Consider the following 24,336-nt stretch of genomic DNA (forward strand, 5'->3'; position numbering starts at 1 on the left):
CTGAAATCATGGAAATTACTATTTACAAAATCCTATGACTGTGAAATTGACCAAAATGGACCCTTAATTTGGTAGGGCCCTACCCGTGGGAGATGCCCTGCCCCTCTCATGTAGTTCAGCCCTTAAGTCTGGGATGCAGGGAGGTGCCTACTCTGCTTGCAATCCAAGCCAGGAACCCTGTCCTGGAGTCAGGTGACTAAGCTGTTTCTTGTGAGAATGAGTTATGCAGGTGCCTAACTCCACACAAGATGGCCCAGTGGCCCCGCTCATAACCTGCACCAGAGTGGTTAGGAAACTCACCAAGAGTGTGAGTGAGAGCCTAGTTCAAATCCCTTTTCTGCTTGATGAAGAGAAGGGATTTGAACAGGGAATCTGCCATCTCTCAGGTATGCATTCTGACCACTAGACTGGAGGTTATACAGCGAGTTTTGTACACTTATACAATTATTTAAAGTGGACCAGCTTCAACAGGATAGTTTGAGAAAGACCCACATCAGAATATCTCATAGCCCAGTGGTTAGGGCATTCACCCAAGAAATGTAGTTGATCTTTCCCTGTTCAAGTCCCACCTTATCAGACAGAAGTGACACTAAAACCTGGGTCTGCCTTGTCCCAGCTGAGCACCCAAACCACTGGATGAAAGGTTATGAGGGAGGTCATCTGTCTCCTGCTCTTTTGTGTGGAGTTGGGACTGCTCACAGAGGGAGACAGCAGTGTGCATGCCCAGACTCAGAAATGTAGGTTTCTAGGGAATTTTCACAGCAGGAACTTAGGTACCGAGTTTTGGCACCTACCGGGTTAGGCGCAGCTGAGCAGGGGTTTTGTAGATCACTCAGGAGCCTAGAAATTGGATTTCAAGACCTAAAACTGGGGTTTAGGTACCTAAGTCCCTTTGTAGGTTTGGCTCTACCTCCCTTCTCTAAGGGGAGAACACCTGTGTGCCTATCATCCCTGTTTAGGAGAGAGCACCCTCTTGTTTAGTAAAATATTTATCATTTTCCCATTTGTCTCAAACTCTCTTAGTCCAGTAAAAAGGTGTGTGCTTATATTTCTCTCCAAGTGTCCTCCTTGAGGTCTGACGACTTGATTCAATGTTGGCAGACTGGAAATCTTTTGAGAACTCTGCTTCTACTCAGACACATAGTACTGCGTGGTTTTAGATGGTTCAAGTATACTAGAAAATAGTGTTTCGGTTTAACCCAGGAAGGACAATGACGTGAAAGTGTAACCTACCTGACCACAGAGGAAGTTTCTTCCTAGCCTCCTAGTTAAGAGGTTAATTTGTGCCCTAGAGCATGAGGGTTCATAGACTTTTTACATTTTTTTAATCCTAACTGATGTGATTATGGATGCATTCAAGTCATATAAATGTCTAATTCTGCTTTTGAATCATACTAAACTCCTTGCCTCAATAATATCTTGTTGCAGTAAGAGCTGTACATTAATTATGCGCTCTTTAAAAAGTATTTCCTTTCATCAGTTTTAAATGTGCTGCCTCAATCTCTAACATGGAAAGCCCTCCATGCTTCTGATCCTTTCCCTTGCCCGTCTCTGTACGCTTTCTATTTCATCTGTCTGTCTCGTTATGGAGTGGCCAGGATTGAATGCAATATTCTAAACAAGGGTTATAATTAACATTTTCAGTATTGTTTCTATTCCCTTCTTTATTCATCCTAACATTTTTGTTTGGTTTTCTAACTACCAGTGCACAATATATGAGTAGTTCAAATGATTCCTTCTGGTGTGCAGGGCTTTGCATTAGTCTGCACTGAATTTCATCTATCACTGTGCTTCTCCATCATCTAGCTCTGTGAGGTCAGTGGCGAATTTCTCACAATTTTTTTCTAATCTTGACTTCCCAAAGTAATTGTGTTAGCTGCTGAATTTTACCATCTCACAGTTTATCCCCTTTTCCACAGCACTGATAAAGATATGAAACAACACTGGTCCTAGTATGGAAAGTTGAAGTTCTGCCATGTTGGAAGTTAGCAATTTATTCCTTTGTTTTCTGTTTCTTGCATTTTTTTCTTCATGCTCCTATCTCCCAACTAATTAACTCCATAAAGACAATGAGCATTGTCAATGTGTACTACAGGGTTCAGATACTGAACTATGCAGTCTCTCCCTTTAAAATAATGTAATATTATGTGTTCTCTAGGGACTTTCATATTATTAATTTTTAACCCTAGCATATGGTCATTCTTTACAGTATATCTGTGAGACTTGAACTCACAGATTTAAAACCACTGCAGAATGAAGACATAAGCTTTTAGTATTCATAATACCTTATTTCATCTAGTTTAATTTTCAAGTATTCTGTCTTCTCTGTGATTTTCTTGTAATGTCAGTAAACACCTTGTTTAAGCTTCAGTACTGTGAAATAATAGAACTCTCTATCTTACTTGGATACTTTCAGTGCAAATGAACATAGTAACATTTGTGATGTTTAAAAGGTGCAATTTTTGACAGTACTGCACATATAAAATTGGAATAAGTGCTTTGTACATTCAAATCTTAAATGTGGGCTTTTTCTCCACATGTTATAATAAAACTAGAATTCCTTATGAAAGTATTTTCATGAACTTTAAACAATCCTGGCAAATTTAGCTTTGTATTCCTTAAATAAGACCTACTTTACCTTTTATTTAAACTTAAATAAATGTGTCTATCAAATATAAAATAGTAAAAGCATGTATAAGAATTTTATTTTAGTAATAATAGTAGTTTTTTTCACTTTTTTGTTTACTAAAGCCTAGAGAAAGTAATGTTGCATCTTCAAAACAACATCTGTCAAACCGATTTTCATCAGATTAACTATATCCTCAAAGCAACCATCACAGGTTATAAAATACTAGAAATGTAGGTTGTACTTAACATAAAACACCAATAGAATTTAAAGCACTTGAAAGTGTGTTACAAGTGTAGCAATGATAGCCTGCTCTTTTCTTGGGGTCTGCTGACATGCTCATATCCCCCAACCCCTATTTTTAGCAGGTGTTTCTCAGCAACAGTAGTGTATGTTGGACTACTGCAAACACAGTAAATGTCTCAGTGCAGTGGTTCTAAAACTGTAGTCTCTGGGACTGGTCTAATGGTTCACAGAATTAAACATTCTGAGAATGAAGCAGTAGGGTTCGGGATGGAAGGTGCATTTGTAAGACGATCTCTCATAAAGTTGTCCTGTGAATTAGAGTGAGAGAACTACTGATTCAGTGTACCATGTCCTTTTCTTATCCTTTGAAATCTGCATTGGCACATGTCATAGTTAGTCAGATCTTCAAAGAGAAAGCTGAGGATCTTGATTTACAAAGATCTTTGGGGGACAAAGAGGTCTAGCAGAAATGGACAGGAGAATCAGTGGATTTAATGTAGCATACAAACATTATCCTGTAACCCAATAGTTTATATCTATGTCTAGGTTTCCTTTTTTTCTGCTAAAGAAGAAATAGGATATGATTGTGCACTTACTGACAGGTTGCTGTCCCTTTCACTGCGGGAAGGGGTTGGAATGGGGGCAGGGAAGGGGTAGGAAGAGGCAGGGCAGGGGCGGGGCCTCATGGAAGGTGGACTGGGGGCGGCGGGTGGGGGGGTGTCAGTGATGCGGCCCTCAGGCCAATGTACTAGTCCTCATGTGGCCTTTGTGATCATTTGAGTTTGAGACCCCTGGGCTAATTAGTCTAGCAAAACAAGGTTGAAGGGAGAATTTATCTTTTCTATTTCAAGCATCCATTAATTGCCAAGAATATCCAGAGTCATCTTACATTAGGTTGACAAAGTCTTACTTCTGCTGTACCTGTGTTTTTTTTTTCCTCGAGGGTGAGTAAAGTTGAACAAATCAATTAAATAACTATAATCTTTCTTATTTTTCAGCCCACCTAAACCAACGGTGTTCATCTCCGGTGTCATTGCAAGAGTGAGTTTACATGTTAATTTCTTTTCAGTCATTTGATTAAGAGGCCTTTTCACTTCATCACTGATTAGAGAAAGATTCTTAATTTTGATCTTTTCCCTTCCCTGTCATATTTGACTTCATTGGGGTTTATATTTATATTTTATTTAAGCCTCCTTGAGTATTTTTTATTTTATTAGGTTTTGGGTGAATAGATATTTTGAAATTGTTTCTACTGTTTCAGTTTCAGAGTAGTAGCCGTGTTAGTCTGTATTCGCAAAAAGAAAAGGAGTACTAGTGGCACCTTAGAGACTAACCAGTTTATTTGAGCATAAGCTTTCGTGAGCTATAGCTCACTTCAGCAGTTTGTGAGTTTAAAAATGTGAAGCTATTGGGCTTTGTCCTGTATCCTTGATGCTACTGCATCCACTTTTTTCAAAACTTGTTACAATACGGGCCATCTCCAGTAGCTTGATCCGTGTGGGTAGACACCTGCTGAACTCAAATGGGCACCACACAAGCATAAGGGTCCAGCCACACAGATCCAACTGCATGATCTAACTCTGTGTGTGTGATGTGATAGAAGCACTTGCATCCTTATTGCATCTCAGACATAAGCGTCTCATTAAAATTATACTGGGGAGATGCATAAATGTAATCAAGTAATGAGAATTCTGAAATCTGAGCTTAGCCGTGCAATTGCCTACATTAACATTATTAGCTCCATCACAATGCACATATTTGGACTACATGTGCAACCCTTACTCACAAATGTGAGCACCTGTTCATGTAAATAGTCCATTAAAGTCAATGGATTACTTTTGGGCATACTGATGTAAGCGTTTCATAGTCTAGTTTCTTGTGGATGAACTTTTTTCTGTTTTGTAGTAGACTAAGCTCCTTGTGGGGGGTAACGACTGTCAGTGCTCAAAAATGATAAATATGTGTTTTCGTTGCTTCCTATAATTATAATAGAGCTAAGGCATGAATATCAACATGATGTGATTAACATTAATTTGCCATGAATTTAATAATAATTCATGCCCAAGCTCACTATAATTGTCAGTGTATGGAATATAACATCACCTCCCTATATACTCAAAATGAATTACCCAAACTTGGGTCAACCATATTACCACCAGTTGGTGAGGTGAAACTAAGCTAAGCGTGAGTTAAATGAGTGTAAATAAATTTGTTACAGTTATGTTTTGTTTGACCCAGACCCCACACCCTTACTAGACTGCAGTGTTCAGTTGGTAAGTTTCATTTATTTTGTGGGGCTGGAGCCAGAGGACCATTTAATCAGTGGTCAAGCTGCTGTGAATAGTCTTGTCAGAATCAGTTAGGAAAAATTTGCACCCTTGTATGTGCCCGGCCACCACAATGTCCTCTGCAAGACTTAAGTCCTGTATTGGAACTGTAGTGGGTGCCAGTGGAGAGGCGAAGCCCACACTCCCTGTGAACTGTGAAAGGTTTCCATGCCAACCCAACCTGATGGTGGTAATTGGGATAGGCCATAGATCCACACGGGGGAAGTGGTATAGCCACAAGATCTGACATGCCAAGAAAAGGCTGCTGCCATTTGCTCAAGCCCTTGAGCTGGAGTAGCAGAGACTTGCTGGCCTCAGAATGAGACTGGGTGTGTATTTCACCAACATAGTTGTGCTGGTCTTCCCCTGCATAAAGCTCAGCATTACTGTGCCTTTGAGGATTTCATCCTGAGATGTTTTGGGGGGTTTGTTTGTTCGTTTGTTTTTTACAGCCAAAGACATTTGCAGTACAATTTAGAAGCTTTAGTCTCACTTTGTTACCTCTAAAATGGTGACATTTTGCCTTGGTGACATACAAACATCCTTCACGTTGCTGAGCATAAAAAAAAGGGACCTGGACTTTACAAGGTCCAGGCCTAGAGAAAATAGAAGGGAAGCCCTTTCCTTAGTTACCTTCGAACTTTTCCTTCCTCTAGCTTGTATCTTGCTCTATAGGAAACACTTCACTCCTTGGTAGGTTACTATGGTGACCTGCAGCATGCTTGCAGCCAGTGGTCTGCACTCCATAGCTCGGGCAGGCAGTACTGCACCTCCAGGCTCTACTGTGGCTGCCTTTATCTGATGAAGTGAGCTGTAGCTCACGAAAGCTTATGCTCAAATAAATTTGTTAGTCTCTAAGGTGCCACAAGTACTCCTTTTCTTTTTGTGGATACAGACTAACATGGCTGCTACTCTGAAATTTATCCTCAAACTTTGTCAGTTCACCACCACCAAACAAACCCAGTGTTTGAACTAGGAGCCACTTTGGCAACCACATCCTTCAGCCGGACACAGAGGGTTCTCTTCATGGCGGAGAAACATTTCTGGAGGACAGTGATAGACCCACTTTGGCAACTGGTTGCCTTCTAAAACACTCACCAGTCACATTTAGTGTGTTAACAATACCTGCATTCAGCCCGCCATCTCAAGCATATGTGAGAGGGGTGTAGGAGAGGGTACACAAAAAAAAAATCAATGACAGCAGAGGAGAAAAAAGAGGGGAAAATATCACTTCAGAGAAGAAAATATCTTCAAAGAAGAGAAAGATTTAGTGCGGAGAGGGATTAAATGAAGCAATTTAATGGTGAAAGTTATAGTTAGCCTGATGTTTGCAGTGTTGTTGTAGCTGTGTTGGTCCCAGGATATTAGAGAGACAAGGTGGGTTAGGTAATGTCTTTCATTGGATCAACTTCTGTTGGTGAAAGAGACAAGATTTCGAACTACACAGAGCACTTCAGGTCTAGGAAAGGTACTCAGAGTGTCACAACTAAATACAAGTTGGAGCAGATTGTTTAGCATAAGTAGTTAACACATGTTCTAAGAGACCATTCAAGGTGAAGTGGCCTGAGAGCACCTCCCTAGTCTTTGGCCAAAAAAGGGGGAGGTTAGTGAGTTACAGATTGTTGTAATAAGCCATAAATCCAGTGTCTTTATTAAGACCATGAGTTTTAGTGTCTAGAAGAGTTATGAATTTAAATTCCCAGACTCATCTTCTACAGGTATTGTGCAGGTTTCCTTTGAGGATGAGGACTGAGAGGTCAGATATCGTGTGATTGTTTTGTGAAAAGTGTTCACCCACCGGTGATATAGTGTTTTTGCCTTTTATCATTTTTCTGTGAGAATTCATGTGAGAGCTCAGTTGTTGTCTGGTTTCACCCACATAGAATCATCTGACTGGACACCTAACAGTAGACAAAAACAACACGCTTGATGATTACATTGATAGCTTCAGGAAAAAAATTGACTGAAATCCTTAAACATCCCATTCACCACAGTCTCTCCACTGCTGAGAACACGGCAACACTGTTCCTGAAATCCACCCATCAGATAGTGATCAAACCAGCAGACAAAAGGTGCACCATTCTAGTCTTCAGCTGTGATGACTATATCAGTGAGATCAACCGCCAACTCTCTGACACCACCTACTATAAAGAACTCAAAGACCCCCACACACACACCACAGTTCATCCAGGAATTTAAGGATATCATCAAATCCTTCCCCAAACAACTCCAAGAAAATCTCTACAACCTCATCCCCCATGAACTGCCCCACCAGAGACCTTCTACGTGCTTCCCAAGATACATAAACAGGGGAACCCAGGCAGACCCATCATATCTGGGCATGGCACTTTTATTGAAGGAATATCAGGACTCATAGAAACCATCCTCAAACCACTCACCACACAAAGGGACAGCTTCCTCCATGACACAAACAACTTCCTCCACAAACTCTGCAACATTACAACCTCCCTCAGAACACTATCCTTGACACCAAGGATATCAATCTCTCTACACCAACATCCCTCACAATGATGGCATCGCTGCCTGCCTTGAATATCTACAAGACAAAGGACAACACTCAGATATCCAGCCAAAACACATCACCAAACTCATCCATTTCATCGTCACCCATAACAATTTTACGTGCAACAACAAACACTTTGTCCAAGCCATGGAAACAGCTGTGGGTACTAGAATGGCTCCCAATATGCCAACCTGTTCATGCGCCCCCATGAGGAAGAATTTCTGGACAAATGCACCACAAAACCAATGATATACCTGAGATACATTGATGATATTTTCATCCTCTGGACAGATAACCTAAACTCCCTCACAGATTTCCACCACAACTTCAGCAACCACCACCTGTCCATTAAATTCTCTTTAGAACACTCCCACACCAGCCTCAACTTCCTGGACACGATGATCAACTTCAACAGTGAAACCCTTCAGACAACTATATACAAGAAACCCATGGATCACCACACCCATTTTCAGAGATCCAGTTACCAACCCAAACACACCAAGAAATCTGTTATCTACAGTCAGGCCCTCGGATTCCACAGAATATGCTCAGAGGAGAAACTGCAAGATACACACCTTAACGCACTAAAAACTGCCTTTGTCAAACAAGGACACTCCACCAGAGAAGTAGATCACATAATGGAATAGGCCATCCAAATTCCACAAGAGAACCCACTTCAATACAGGAAAAAAAAACCCTTCAACCCCACACCAGTAGTTGTCACCTGCCACCCAACACTGTAACCCATATAAGGTATCAGTAAACAATTACAGCCCATACTCAATGGGGACCTGAAAGAAATATTTCCCAAACCCCTTCTTCTGGCCTTCAAACAATCCCCTGATCTCAGTAAGCTCATCAGAAACAAGAGCCCGACAACCAGGACACACCAACACAAAGCAGCACCGGACCCTGTCAGATCAACAGATGCAAAACTTACCTACCTATTTCCACTGCTACATTGACCAGTACCTCGCACAACACACCTTTCAAGATCCATGGCTCCTACATATGCCTATTGCACCTTGTGGTGTACCTCATCCAGTGCACTAAATATACCAACAACTATGTGAGTGAAACCAGACAATTACTATGCTCTCAAATGAAGTCACATAGAAAAGTGATAAAAGACAAACACCATATCACTCATGGGCCAACACTTTCACTAAATGTCATTTCATATCTGACCTCTCAGTCTTTGTCCTAAGGGAAATCTGCACAACACTTTCAAAAGACAAACAAATTCATAACTTTGCTAGACATTAAATATCACAGTCTAACTAAAAACTGGATTCATGGCTTGTTACAACAATATGTAACTCACTAACTTCCCCTTTTTTGTCCTATGACTGAAGAGGTGTGAATAGGCCACTTCTCCTTGAATGGTGTCATAGAATAGACTAGGTAGGTGAGTTATATCTTTTATTGGACCAACTTCTGTTGGTGAAAGAGACTAGCTTTCAAGCCACACAGAGCTCTCCTTCTTAGAATGTGTTTACTTATGTTAAGCAATCTGTTTCACCGTGTATTTAGTTGTGACACTGAGTACCTTTTCCAGACCTGAAGAGAAGCTCTCTGTAGCTCGAAAGTTTGTCTTTCAGCAATAGAAATAGGTCCAATAAAATATATCACCTCTCCCACCTTGTCTCTCTAATGAACAATACGGCACTGAAACAGCAAAGGCAAACTTGACAAGATATAGAGGGGACATTAGGGTAAAATGGAGGGAAAGTAAAGCAGACATAAGATTTCTGTTTTGTATAAAATCACTTCTTACAACATTGTCAATCTGCCAGTAAGCAGAAGTTAAAGTGTTTCTGGCCTAAACATAAGAAAATTAGATTCTTCCCCAGCGTTTAGACAGGGATATTGTGATGTTCCCTCTCTAGTCCCTGCCCCTTTGGATGCTAATGATTGTCCTCCATTGCTTTTTGAAGGGTTGACAGGGATGACTTCACAGACAGAAATAAGCAGCTGCCTGATTCCTTGCTGATTTTACAGCAAATACATACTACTGCAATTGACCTGGTTTTGCAGAGTAGGCGTTAGGTGATGATGGCACAGGTGGGACCAATGCTTCTTTAAAAGGGACATTTTAAACTTGAAATCTAAGCCAGGTTTATACTTCTGAGTTAAAAGCAGTTTGGGTATGCAGCTCCCCTGGTGGAATTCTATTTATTTGTGTGGTTTAACAAACTACTTTCTCCTGTTTTTAAAATGTTTTCCCCTCCCTTGCTGCTGTGTGAAAAAATTGTCACAAATATGGAAACTGAGCATAATGAACCAGTGAAACTGAGGCCATGTCTACACGTACAGCTGCGCCACTGCAGCGCATCTGGTGAAGACGCCATGTGCCGATGTGAGAGAGCTCTCCCATCAGCATAAAATCACCTCAGTGAGTGGAAGTCTCCCGCCAACAGTGCTGTTCACATAAGCACTTATGTCAGTGTAACTTATGTCGCTTAGGGGGCGTTTTATTCACACCCCGAGCGACATACATTTTCCCAACGTAGATTGTAGTGTAGAAATAGCCTGACTTTACACAAAGTGCTGACACTTTGGCAGAAATCAAAAACAGAAAAATGTTCTCTCTCCAATCTGTAAGATACAGTCATTTTAGGTGCTCCTTGGAACAACAGTAGGTGAAAATTTTCAGACAGAAGTGTGATTTTTTTTGAAGTTGACAAAATCCCTGTTAAATATGCCAACATAGAGTGCATGCAGTGTGTGTGCAAAGGAAGAAAGGAATTAGAGGGACCCACAATGTTTTTCATATGGTCTTTATGCTTTAATAAAAAAAAAATACTATCAGTTTGAACTGGTTGGCATGTTTTTTCAATGTTTGTGTTTTTACTGGTGTGTTCTTTAACAGGGTGATAAAGACTTCCCTCCAGCTGCCGCTCAGGTGGCTCACCAAAAACCTCATCCCTCTGTGGAAAAGCTTCCTCATCCACAACACGTCAATCAGCACATCCACCAGCCTCGCAAGTGAGCCCTCTGTCAAAAAGCCAGCCAAACTGCATCAGTGAATACATTGTAGAAAGAAGAGATTAGAGTTTTTAGGATTCACGCTACCAAATCAATAAAACTGGCCTTTAAAAATGATATATGTTGCTTTTGCCTTAATTCTCCATGGTTTAATAAAAATGGAGACTTCATTAGATTCTGTTACTCCAGATGGAAAACATGCTGCTTCGCTGCTGTGTGTTTGCTGATCAAGAGCATTACTCAGTTTTTCCAGTTCATTTTTGCTTAGCATTGTAATATATCTGTTATTGCCAAGACCAAACTTGAACATAAATAATTAATCTGTTGAATGGATTTAGATACAGGATTGCCATAGCCAATAGCAGAGGTAGCTTTAATGTTAAACCTGTTGGGGATCATATAAGATTTTGTGTTTGGTTTATTTGATGTGGGGAGGATGTTTTTTGTATTTGTTTGGGAGGTTTGTAATACGTGGGAGTCTGATTTTTAAAGAATCTTGCAGTCTGGACTATATTTGTAATCTAGAATATAAAAAAGAATGTTACTAAAGTTTTTATGCTTTAGATTCTCTCCTTTGAATTTAGCCATGGCAGAGAAGAATTGACCAGAAACCATGCTCAAATGAGGTGTGGGGGGAGGAATCTAGTTGATCCTTCATGACACATGTTCCACTTACACCACCTCTTCCATGTAGACGTTGCACATATGAAGTGCTGTAGCTTCAGGTGGGAGGAAGATGTCAAAATACGGGGAAGCCTGTTCTATGCAGTGTCATTCCTCAGCTCAGCTGTTGAATTTGTGAGACTTCAGGACCCTGTGAAGCCTTTCTAAATAAAGTGAGTAATAAGGCATAATGGTGTGTAGTAAATCAGTGAGGTGCAAGCAGTCCAATACTGTGAAGAAGTGAGCTCCCTTACTTCCCACTGAGAGAGTTGACGGAACTCAGCATCTCACAGAATTGGGCCCAGAATAGAAGGGTAAATCCCTTTAACTTAAATACAGTATATGGTTACTGTTCTAAAATATGGACTATCTGTAACTGTAAATGTGGATAACATCATCATGCATGGTCTGTTATATACCATGTCTGATGTTTTTGCTAATCTTTTACCATAGGCAAGCAAATGATGATACAGATAAGATATACCATTTTAACTAACATAATCTGATTAGTCAAGGTTATGTCTGGCCATGTGTATAAATCTTTTTATGCTTGCACAGTTTAAAATAACTAGCTCTATCAAAATCAGTACCCCCATCAAATGCCTCCCACATCTAATCTCTATACACCCATGAAAAAATTTTAAAAACACGTAGCCTATATTTTTTAATATGTACTGGAATTTTTAAAGGAATATAAATACACTACAGGCTTTAGTACCCTGCAGGATTATAGAACTTCACTTCAGGGAATGCGGCCACTTGGACCAACAGTGAAGTCACTCATCTGGCAAACCCTGGGAGCTCTGGGCCGCTCAGGGCTTTGGTGGTGCATTTAGGGTTAAAATCAAATAGCATGAAAAAGTAGTGAGAGGAGAGCTTTAAAAATACTATTTAAAACCATGCTAAATAAAGTCATGATTATTCTCTGAGTGGCTGATTATTGTAAACTGAAATAGAAAAACCAGTGGTATTTTCTAAATGGGATAATTTAGTTCACTGTGGGTAAGATTTACCCCTGTGCAGAGGCCCTGCACAAGGGCTGTGCGTCACTTGGTGAGGATCCTCTACACAGAGAAATTAACTTCACCCTGTGTGCATTCATGTACATCTGCAGACCAACAAAAAGTATAGTCTGGCTATGCAATCCTTTTGTAAATGAAATAAGATTGTGAATTTCTTGGGTTTCTGGGAAAATATTCAAATTTAATAAAAATGTATGCAGGGATATTTTCTTGTCAGCTGTCTTCACCGTTGTGTCAGCTTAAGAGACTTGTGAACTGTACTTGCCTTAAGGATGGAGCATCCGCTCAAATTAAAATGTGCGTATTCAGCATTTGAAAAAACCATACTGAAACACACAGCACAGGCCACTTCTCTAAGGGCACAGTCTTGTAATCCCTTCCACTGTGGTTTTGTTAAAGCCAATGGCATTACTTACCTGAGTGAGTTGACTTGCGTTTTGGGGCAGTCACTGTCTACTCCTCTTTTTGTACAGTGGCTACTGCAATGGGGCCTCATGCTTCGTTTGCCTTTAGGCACTATTGTAAAACATGGCTCATACTAATAATACTTGCTTGTTGGCAGGATTCAGCCCTAAAGCATTGCTGATACACTAATGGTCCAGTCAACAGTTGGCACTGTCCTGCACCAATACATCTTCCTCAGTTATTTAGTGGTATGTGGGTACTGGCTTTGGAATTTACTTGTGTCTAGCAATAGGAGATGACACTGCATGCTTCCACTGATATGTTACTTACTTATTACAGTGACCATCAAACTTATTGTTAAAAGCTAGGCACATGGATAGTTACACAGTTCTGAACTCCTATTGCTGGTTGTCGGTGGAATAAATACAGTATATATAGACAACCTTTGCAGCATCCATTAGTCTAGACAGCTGTAGGGGTGTGCAGCAGAAAATTTCTCAGATAGTTTTAGCGATTTTCAAGATGGTGAGAATTACTATAAGCTTAGAGGGACTCGCTCTGTATAGACATAGTATAGAAACTGTTCGATATCCATGTTTGCACACATAGCACCACCTTGTCCAAAATAAAAAAATCTGAGCCAGGGGATGGATTGGATGCTGCTGCTGCAGGATATATTTTAATTAAATAATTGCATTTTAACAGCCTTTAAGTGCGATATAAAGTATCCGGATGTTCAGCTGTTAACCTGAAATGAATGTTTGACGTTTCCGGGAACAGAATTGTCAGCATGGTAATGTAACGATAAAAATGGCTCCTGTGGTATATATTTGTGTACCTCTCCGTAGGTGCAATACATCTGAACTGTTATTTGATTCTTACTCAAAATGTTAAGCAACGATTCGACATTTGAACTAGTGACATTTATTGAGGTTGCTTGGCACAAGATACGGGAAGTTTTAAATAGATTCTCATCCTGTGAAGTATTCCTGGATCATTTAAAATAAATCTAGCTGCTGTCTACTAGACTGTTGGTTGCTAATGCTAGTTATGAAACCGACAATCCGGGGATCCCCAGACGTTCTTCATGTAGAACAGATGTAGAAGCTGGGGAAACTAGGTACAGCAGTTTGTCTTAAATTGATATGGTAAAGGAAATGGTACTTAACATTTTAATGTAGTACTTGTTTCAGTTCTGTTCTCTCTCAATGCAAAAGGTTTTATAATCAGCATAGTAGTAAACTTCTCAAACTCCTTTAACACGATGTATAGGTTTGTAGCACCCTTTGTAACAAGCTAGTTTAAAAAAACTAAGATCACAATATTTTTGGAGACTTACTGGTAGTAGTAATTTATTATTATTACTACTGACATAGCACTATAAATGTGCGTGGTGCTTCACAGTACACCTACAGATGGATTCCCTGCTCTGAGGAGTTTACTGTCTAAAGCTCTGATGCTGCAAACATGTACACGTGTTTAACTTTACAGACATGACTTGTTCTATGAACTTCATTGGGACAAATCGCATGCATAACAGACAGCTTGCCCATTCTAGAATTCACAAACCTGAAGTGGTGGGATATTAAGCCTAATAAAGATGGAGTGAAATTTTCACTGTTTGTGAATACTTTGGGGTTGTCTCTTAGCACTGGAGGTTGCCTTTTTCATTTACAGGTGGTGTCTTGTGCAGGTTTTACTGTAATTGAGAGGGTGCAAGGAATCTACATTAACGAAAAAAAATTTCCTCAAACCATTGTTTGATGGGGTCATATAATAAGTACCCTCTCAGAAAACCTTGGTAACTCCACATGGTCGCTGTGTGACTTTTTAACTATTCCTGCCCTCAGGCTGTAGTTGTGGATCATGCAGGCGGCGGGCTACCTACTCTGAAGATATGGGTGGGAAGGGGCTGTAGTTCTGTGGATGGACTGAGGACTCCATGGAATGTTAGCTGCTCTGAGGTTTTTTTCTAGGCCCCCTGCTCCCTGGTAATGTGAGACTACATACCCACGGGCCATTCATTCCAATAGCTGCATAAATGACAGATTCTCTAGGGAAGCGGGTTGGGGGGTGATACTGGGGCACATGTTATTGCTATTTAGTACAACATTACCTGTGGATATCTGCCATCTCCTGAGGGGAGAAGGCTCCTGAGCCCTAGCTGTAATGCGTTAAGGTGGAGAAGCCTCCAGGGGCTTGGAAGGGATAGAAAGCATGAAGTGGAGACATTGCTTCTTTTTTCTGTATGCCTGAAAGCCTCTCAGGAATTTGTTTCTCCTGATTCCTCTCAGCCCACATCAATTGACAGAGAGTATCTGGCGAATGGTATTTTCCTTCACCTTTCTATAATATCCTGGGAAAAGCTTTGGGACTGGAAGGCTTGGAGAAGAGATGGAAAAGAATGTTTTGTACAGAGTGGTCCACAAAATGAAAAAAACTGAGGATTGCTATTTAAGACTTGTCCCTTTCCCTCTCCTGCAAGCTACTGAGCTGAGGCAGGAACAGGGGTACAACATTCTAAGCGGACTATTTATTACTGCTTGGAGGTGGCAGAGGTATTAAGATGTGATCATTTATGCAACCTGTACTGATCTCACAACACTTGCTAAGGGCCAGGTTTGAAATGCAGACACCAAGCCTATTACAAGATACACGCTTGCAAGCGATCTGGTAAGTAGCCCTGTAACACAATCCCTGCTGCCCAGCTTGTTTTTGAGGTATTTGTAGCAAACTGAAGTCCGTAGTATTCTACACTTACAGCATTAAAAAAAAAAAAAAGCTTTTGTAATCTATGATTTTCAGGATTCTAAAAGTTGCTTTGCGGTTAGTGAATGATGAATATAATACCACAGTGCCTACTGACGATAGTGAGGACACCTGTGTTACCTTGTAGTTCTCTCATTATTGTGTGTGTATACGTGAGCAAAAATTCTGTAGCAAAATGTTTTTACCCTTGCTTCTGGCTGATAATCAGGTGACTGTGTACAAAAGCAGGCAAAGTAACTTAATCCCAAGGCATTCTCAGTAAACCAAGCGATGTATGGTGTCAGTGGGAGTCAATATTTTTATAACAAATGATTCTGGAAGTTCAAAACCATTTCTTCATTTCAGGTTAAACTCAAGTGTTTTCTGCACTTAGTGGCAGCTTCAGAAGCTGGAATAACTTGCGGCTCACGGTATTTTGAATGTGACAGGAACCCCAGGCCATGTTTGAAATCTCACAAGGCAAGGTTCCTCCTCCACTGAGGGGAGACTGTACTTGGCTAACCAAACCATATATACCTTCTGAGGTTTGCCCATTACAAGAATAACAGAAATTAGGGCTAGAAAGATAATGTCTCAGGTCCAGGAAATAAATGTTCAGCCTTTCCTTGCCTCAGTTCCCCATCTGTAAAATGGGGAGAATCGCACTTCCCTATCTCACAGGGGTGTGATGAGGCTAAATACATTTAAAAATTACGAAATACTTTGAGGTTTAGTGATGAAAAGTGCTATATAAAAGCTAGGTATTATTACTGTAATGGAATTGAAATAAGAGCCTATTGTAGCATGACAGGAGAAGATATAGATTAGATTTAAAATGCTATATTGTGAAGAGGCTGTTACTACATGGATGGCAAAACCAAACCTTCCAATGCTAAGATGGGTTGAGGTACACGGGAACAGAATCTTTCAAGGAGGTGATCTACATGGTGAGGATATACAGCCTTAGGATCCACTGGCATAGAACCCTCTGCCTTTCCATTGCAGCTCAATGTACTACTCACATGAGTAAAGTTAGACTATGTGCAGGCTTTTGCAGGATCAGGCCGAAAGACAGATGAGTTAGCTCCATCTTTATTAAATTTATGGTTAAGCCCTGCTTAATTATTTTAAAGAAAAATATTTTAGCCTTTACCTTTTAAAGGACATTTAGGGCTTGTCTACACTGGCAACGTTAAAGCGTTAATAGTTGTCTCACCTGCACGAGGGGCGTGGCTCCCAGCGCTGGTGCACTGTCTACACTGCCATGTTACAGCGCTGAAACTTGCAGCGCTCGGCGTTGGGGAGTGTTTTTTCAAACCCCTGAGCGAGAAAGTTGCAGCGCTGTAAAGTGCCAGTGTAGACAAGCCCGTATTTAACCTTAGTTTTTTCTGTAATTTTAAAATTATTTATAACTCTTGCTCTCTAGTGATGCTTAGCGCTTGCCTCCATTTTGTACAATTAAACCTCACGCCTTTTTTAAAAAATCTGTTTTAACCCTTGCCTATTTCCATTGCTGACACAAAGCAGGCAGGCCAGGAAAAGCAAGTTATTGCTGAGGTAGTCTCAGTGCTTAACTGAGCAGAATGCAAGTGGCATCACAAGGGCAAAGTGCTGGGAGAATCTAGAGCCAGTGAAAGTGGTAGGCTTTCAACCTCTTCCCCCAACAGACCCCTGGAGATGGAGGTTGCATCAGGTGCAACTGCCCTAGAGCTAGTGGAAGGAAGGGAATGGGAGTAGGCCCTAGTCCAGGGGTGGACAAACTTTTTGGCCTGAGGGCCACATCTGGGTATGGAAATTGTATGGCGGGCCATGAATGCTCACGGAATTGGGGGTTGGGGGTGCAGCAGGGGGTGAGGGCTCTGAGGTGGGGCCAGATATGAGGAGTTCAGGGTGCAGGAGGGGACTCTGGGCTGGGTCAGGGGATTGGTGTGCAGGGGGAGGGGCAGAAAGGTGAGGGCTCCGGCTGGGGGTAAGGTGTTGGGGGTGCAGGAGGTTGCTCTGGGCTGGGATGGAGGGGTTCGGAGGGCGATCAGGGATGGGGCAGGTGCTTGGGTCGAGGATGGGGTCCAGGAGTCCAGGTTCTGGATGGCACTTACCTCAAGCAGCTCCCAGAAGCAGCAGCATATCCCCCCTCCAGCTCCTATGTGGAGGCACATCCAGGTGGCTTTGCATGTTGCCCTGTTCACAGATGCTGCCCCTGCAGCTCCCATTGGCCGCAGTTCCTGGCCAATGGGAGCTGCGGGGGCAGCGTGCGGAGCCCCCTGGCTGCCCCTACGTGTAGGAGCCAGAATGGGGACATCCTGCTGCTTCTGGGAGCTGCGTGGAGCGGGTCAAATCCCTGACCCAGCTCCCCGGCTGGAGCGGGGCAAGCGCTGGACCCTGCTCCCCGGCGGGAGCTCAAGGGCCGGGTTAAAACATCTGGAGGGCTGGATGCGGCGCCCGGGCTATAGTTTGCCCACCCCTGCCCTAGTCCCTTATGATCTCCACTGCTTCTGCCAGGTGCTGGGATAGCAGAGGTCTGTGAGGGACCCTTTTAAAAAAAAAGGGTAAGTGAATCTGCACCAGTTGAACTTGGTGGTGCTCAGTAAAAGTGACTTTCGTTAGAAAATTATATTGCAGACAAAATGGCCAGCTACAGTCCTGTACAGTCCCAGAGCTCTAAACTCCCATTGACTTGAATGGAAGGTGAGGGCATTCAGCAGCATCCGGCAGGATTTGGGCTCCATTCATAATTCAGTGATTTGTAAGTGTGCATGACTGTGAATCTTCTTCCAGGGCAAGGAGAGGGAAGAAATGTTTACATGTAAGGTTTAAAATTTTACAGGCTTCCAGTTATCTACAGGGCTCAGCCCAGGAAAACATATGTTAGTCATGTGTGCTACAATAAGCAGAACCGGTCATCTATTTTTATAGGCTGTGGAATCAAGACATAATTCAACTAAAACAGAGCCCTCAGATTCTATCTGATATTCTAATCCAGCCACCCACTGAGAGAAAGAGTAGTCAGTTTTAGAATCTGAGATCTGATATTTTATTCATCTCACGGAGATGGAGCAATGTGGGCTCAGACTTCAGTGAATACATTTATGAAATGAACACCTTTAATGTCCTTTACATTATAGTTTCTCAGTGTTGAATATTTAAATCTGAGCGGTTTGTTTTAAAAAAATAGTTTAAGTAGAAGCTGATTCTATGCTCAGTTCTTACTCTCATGAAAAACTGTAACAAATAGCCCAAGTGAGAACTTTTTTTCCATATAGTCTGATTTATCAACCAGAACAGGATAAACATTAGCCTACTGCTGATGTGACAAATGTGACAGCTGGAGGGGTCTGGAATGAATACAGAAACCTTAAATAAGCTTTTCAAATGAGCTCATTATGAGGACATTTGTTAAACACACAGCCTCTTCTTTTGCTGTGCCAAGCAGCTCTTAGCATATACACACTGGAAACCTATACTTTATAGCACAAGGGCTCCATGTTGCATGCTAATTCCTGGTTCACCATTAGCTGATTGTTTCTAAGTTAAATATTGATGAGAAATATAGACCGTGATCTGACTATTTATCATGGTTTTGAATAATCCTCTCTCCTGAGTTCATATATTTACTTCAATAGATGTTAGTGTATTAATATACACTTTTCTGAATGTTATTGTATGCAGTATCAATGACTGCTTTTGATGGTCAATCTTTTTATAACTGGTGTGATTTTATCCAGTGGCGGCAGGCGACAAAGTGCAGAACATTCCATCAGCCTTCTTGTGCAGGAATCTATATCAACAGAACTTAAGCAAAGTCTTCCTGGATTCCCTGCCAGATGTCAGCCGTCAAATCTTTTAGTGTAAGGAAATTTTACAGCATCTCTACTGTAGATGGCCCAGATCCTGCCAACAGAGTCTGCACATCCACGGCGTCCTGTTGAATTCAGTGGCCCTCCTCGTGGGTAGTATAAAGGTAATTACAGACTTTGGTTGCAGGAGGGAGGGATCTATTATCTGAGTTAAAGTAGTAATCTCCAGAAACGTACCCTCAGCAACTGTAAGATATCAACTTGAAAAATAGTAAAACAGGAGAATTAAGAGCGAGCTCCTGGACTGCAGCTAAGTGCTAATCCCTAGCATTATAGTGCTGCTTCAAAAATGCTATTACAGTGGACACTTGTTTGCATCAACACTTTATAAGAGCAACTGCCGCTTATGAGCAGCATTTCCCCGGGACCACGTTCTCTACTGTGAATGGTCAACACTCCCCATAACAGCCACAGCTGCTTAGGAGCAACGTAGCAAAAGGGCGTCTGATATGTTGCTACTAATGAGCAACTACTGTATTCTGAGCTGATACCATTGTTACATTCACCTTGCTCTGGTGTAAACAACTACACAGGAGCAGGGTCAACAATACATCAGGCCTGGAAGGCTCAGTTGTTCTGCACACTGAGGTGAGTGGGTCCCTTCTCCATTTCTCAAGACGGCGACTGGGGGTCGGGTCTCATTTACAATCCAATATCAGTTTAGTGTGCTAATCCTGTATGTACTTAAGGGTTGTTTCTCAGTAATTTCTCTTCTTGTTTCCAGCCAAATTAAGTTTTGCTTTTCTACTTCAGTGTATTGATTTATTTCCCATCACTCATATTAATCTCTGTACATGTAATAATAATAAACAAACTGGGACAGGAAGGAATTGAGTCAAACTTGACTGCCTTTAAGTCGTGCTGCTTGGCATTGTAAGAGGGATCAGGCCTTCAGCCCTGGAAAATGTATACACTTTGGCCCTGATCCTACAAGGAGACATTCAGGCAGACTCCTGCACCTGCACAGCCCCACTGACTGGAAGGGAAGGGAGCTGGAGTTCATGGGGGCTCAACAGAGGCACAGGGGGTTCACCTATGAACCTCTCCTTGCTAGACTGGGGACTTAAAATGGTGGCAGTAACTGTTTTTACTTTTTATTGGAAAGCTCCACCAACTGCTATTGTGTAAGGTGGTTTGTTGGCAAGCAGGAGCGGTCACTACTATGAAGCGGACATACCCATGCATATGCAACCCACACACCTCGTCGGTGTGGTGCTCTGTCCCAGCTTGTGGCACCAAGACCACTTCGAGATGAATGAGTCCGTTCTACAGCCTTAGCTAAGGACCACGTGGCCACAGGCAGTAGAGGCTTATGCATTTAGCTCCATAGGTCCCAGGTTCGATCTGCCTGCCGACAACCAGAGTCTGTCAGCATTACAAGAAGGGGCCTGTCCGGGATTTCAACTGGGAAGTCTCTGAAGCTCAGCACGCGCTTCCTCAGCTAGGGGAAGTATGTAACCCACACACCTCCTGGGTGTGGTGTTCTTTCCCATCTAGTGGCACCGAGACCACTTAGAGTTAAATGAGTCTGCTCTACAGCCTTAGCTAAGGGCCATATGGCTTCTAGCTCATGCACGAAGCTTCAGAGGTCCCACGTTCGATCCCACCCACCGATAACCAGAGTCTGTCAGCATTACACATACACACACTATATGACTCAGTATTCATTACCAGTAATAAATTCTGCTAAATGGGAGAAAATGCTCTGATTTTGCAAAGATTAATAAAAAAGCATATACAGTATTCATCAGCTAGAACATTTCCACCATGATGACACACACACTTCTATGGATCCTGCGTTAATTTACAGAAGTAATGACACTGTTACTGTTCTGCAATGGTTACTAAAAGGAGTCTAAGTTTATATACTACTGTTCTTGTTACCAAAAAGACGGCAAAGCACTTGGCAGAATGTCTGCTTTGCACAGAGATACTATTCAACTGTTAGTTTAAAAGAAGACATTGTTCTTAATGCAGCATTCTTTACAGCACTGAAAATCCAAATGTCCTTTGACTAACTTTTTGAAAGAGAAGAGGACACGGAATGAAAAGATTAAGACACAGTCCTTTGCATGCAAGCAAGCTGTCATAAATATAAAGGGAAGGGTAAACACCTTTAAAATCCCTCCTGGCCAGAGGAAAAACCCTTTCACCTGTGTAAGCAGTGTCAGGGTGAGCTCCACCCTGACATCTGGTGGTGAGGTGTGGCAAGTTGTGGAGAAGAACTTCAGGGGCCAATCTCATTTGCATAGGCACACCCACCCCGCCTAGAATGAGGCCATAGCTGCCCAAATGGTCACTTTGGCTGCTGTGGGATCCCCAGTGTCTCTGTTATTGGGGCAGGAAGAATAAATTGTTATTACCCTGATTATGGGATCTGTGCTTGGAATTGTACTTGGCCTTTTGTTATGATGGAGGGACTCACCATCAACTAAGTAGCACTCGCTAGGCAAGGGTCATGGGTTCCAAAACTCTGTGAATTGAGAGAGACTGGGGATAAGTATTAATACTTGGTGGTATGGGCCCCTTGGTGAGGGCCTTACATGCTAATTGCACTTCCTTCTCTCTCCACTGTGGAATATCAAAGCTAATTTTGATTTCATTAGGAGTCTAGTTACATGCTACTGAGCTCACTTTGGGCTAATGGTGCACCAGCACTGAGGCTCCTCTACTACAAGCTGAATTCACCAAAGAGCTGAACTGACTAAGAGCTGAAATCACTGAGTATTGTGTTAAGTAGCGGGGGAGCCTGAAGCTATATTGTGGAGCAGTTCATGGGACGGCAGGAGCTGCTGGTGGAACATGGAGCGGAGCAGTTCGTGGGACGGCGGGAGCTGCTTGTGGGCCGCGGAGCGGAGCTGAGCGAAGCAGTTCGTGGGGCGGCTGGTGGGGCGGAGCGGAGCGAAGGCCTATGGAGCTGTGGGGCGGTCAGCTTCAGATCATGTAAGGTGCCTTTTACCCCTGCCCCCATCTCCACCCAGGTTGGGAGGTAAAGCTCTGTAGATAAACTTTTGAACTCTGGGGCTGCCCTGACCAGGGACTTGGACTTTTGGGACTTTGGGTGATTTGGGGTTGCTGGACTCAAGAACCAAAGGGAAAGGGCATGCCCCAATTTGCTTGGGGTGGGTTTTTTTTGCTCATGGGTTGTGTTATGAATCCTGTTGGTGGTGTTTCCCTAACATAATGCCACATTGTTTCTCTCTGTTATTAAAAGGCTTTTTGCTACACTCAGACTAGGTGCTTGCGAGAGGGCAAGTATTGCCTCTGGGAGGCGCCCAGCAGGGGTGGTATATATTTGTCCCAGGTCACTGGGTGGGGGCTCGAGCCAGTTTGCATTGTGTTATTGGAATGGATCCCCTAGATGTTGAACCCGGCCCTTGTTGCTGCCAACTCTGACGGGCAGAAGGGTTACACCTGTAAAGTGTTAAGACGCTAGGATAACCTCGCTGGCACCTGACCAAAATGACCAATGAGGAGACAAGATACTTTCAAAGCAGGAAGGGGGGGAGAAACAAAGGTTCTCTCTGTCTGTGTGATGCTTTTGCCGGGAACAGAACAGGAATGGAGTCTTAGAACTTAGTAAGTAATCTAGCTAGATATGTGTTACGTTCTGTTTTGTTTAAATGGCTGAGAAAATAAGCTGTGGAGAATGGAATGTATATTCCTGTTTTTGTGTCTTTTTGTAACTTCAGGTGTATTGCCTAGAGGGATTCTCTATGTTTTGAATCTGATTACCCTGTAAGGTATTTACCATCTTGATTTTACAGAGGTGATTCTTTTACTTTTTCTTCTATTAAAATTCTTCTTTTAAGAACCTGATTGCTTTTTCATTGTTCTTAAGATCCAAGGGTTTGGGTCTGTGTTCACCTATGCAAATTGGTGAGGATTTTTATCAAGCCTTCCCCAGGAAAGGGGGTGTAGGGTTTGGGGAGGATTTTGGGGGGAAAGACTTTTCCAAGCGGGCTCTTTCCTGGTTATATATCTGTTAGACGCTAAGTGGTGGCAGCAATAAAGTCAAGGGAAAAAGGAAAATAGTTTGTACCTTGGGGACGTTTTAACCTAAGCTGGTAAAAATAAGCTTAGGGGGTTTTCATGCAGGTCCCCACATCTGTACCCTAGAATTCAGAGTGGGGAAGGAACCTTGACACAAGCAATAGAGACCACCTTCCCCCAGAAGTTATTTTCCCTCCTCAAAACTCTGCTTTAATGCCTACATAAAACTTGATAGTGGTTAGGCTGCTAGTGTGCCGAGGCCACTGCCTTTCATGCTCACCAATACTGTTGCATTGTTTCCTTGTATGCCCCCGTCTGGATCCATCTGTTCTCTCGTGTTTCATACTTGGCTTTTAAGCCCCTGGGATTGGACTGCCTTTTTGTTCTATGTTTGTACATTGCCTAACACAATGGGGGCCTGGTCCATGACAAAGCTCTGGCTGGGATGATTTAGTTGGGGATTGGTCCTGCTTTGAGCAGGGGGTTGGACTAGATGACCTCCTGAGGTCCCTTCCAACCCTGATATTCTATGAGGGCTTGTAGATGCTACTGTAATAAAAATAAATACTAATAAAATGAAGTTCTACCCAGAAAAGTGAGTATATGAAGATGGCACCTTGTTCATTGAGCCATTGCCTTACAGGCCTACAAAAGGTGCATCTATGCACTACCACTGGTGTGAGTGGAGAATTCAGGTTTGGTAGCATTTTGCAGTCACTTTGCAGAGAGGTATCAGTCTGTGTGTGTAGTCAATCATATCTGCTGACTTTAGTGACAGAAAACTGGTTTTGCCCCCCATTAGCTTTGCAGAGCCAGGAAAGTGGGGTGAGAGCAGAGCTGGGTTCTTTCTTATTGTGCGTCGTTAACAGAATTGCTTATTAAGCCCAATCATTTACACCTGTGCAGACCCACTGAAGTCTTTCAGTGAAGGCTTTCACTG

General features: G+C 42.3%; 1 protein-coding gene across 2 annotated transcripts in view; it reads left to right on the forward strand.

Annotated features, from left to right (window-relative positions):
- Positions 1–12,303, forward strand: part of LOC102942857 (death associated protein) — an 89,046-nt gene extending 76,743 nt beyond the window's left edge. For both annotated transcript variants that reach the window (XM_037893333.2, XM_043540257.1), the window contains exons 3-4: positions 3,871–3,913; positions 10,596–12,303. In XM_037893333.2, coding sequence (XP_037749261.1) covers positions 3,871–3,913; positions 10,596–10,715 — 163 coding nt within the window. In that variant the 3' untranslated portion in view covers positions 10,716–12,303. The remainder of the gene's footprint in view (positions 1–3,870; positions 3,914–10,595) is intronic.
- Positions 12,304–24,336: the final 12,033 nt, after the last annotated feature.

This window comes from Chelonia mydas, chromosome 2 (assembly GCF_015237465.2).
Source record: "Chelonia mydas isolate rCheMyd1 chromosome 2, rCheMyd1.pri.v2, whole genome shotgun sequence".
NCBI classification, from domain to species: Eukaryota; Metazoa; Chordata; order Testudines; family Cheloniidae; genus Chelonia; species Chelonia mydas.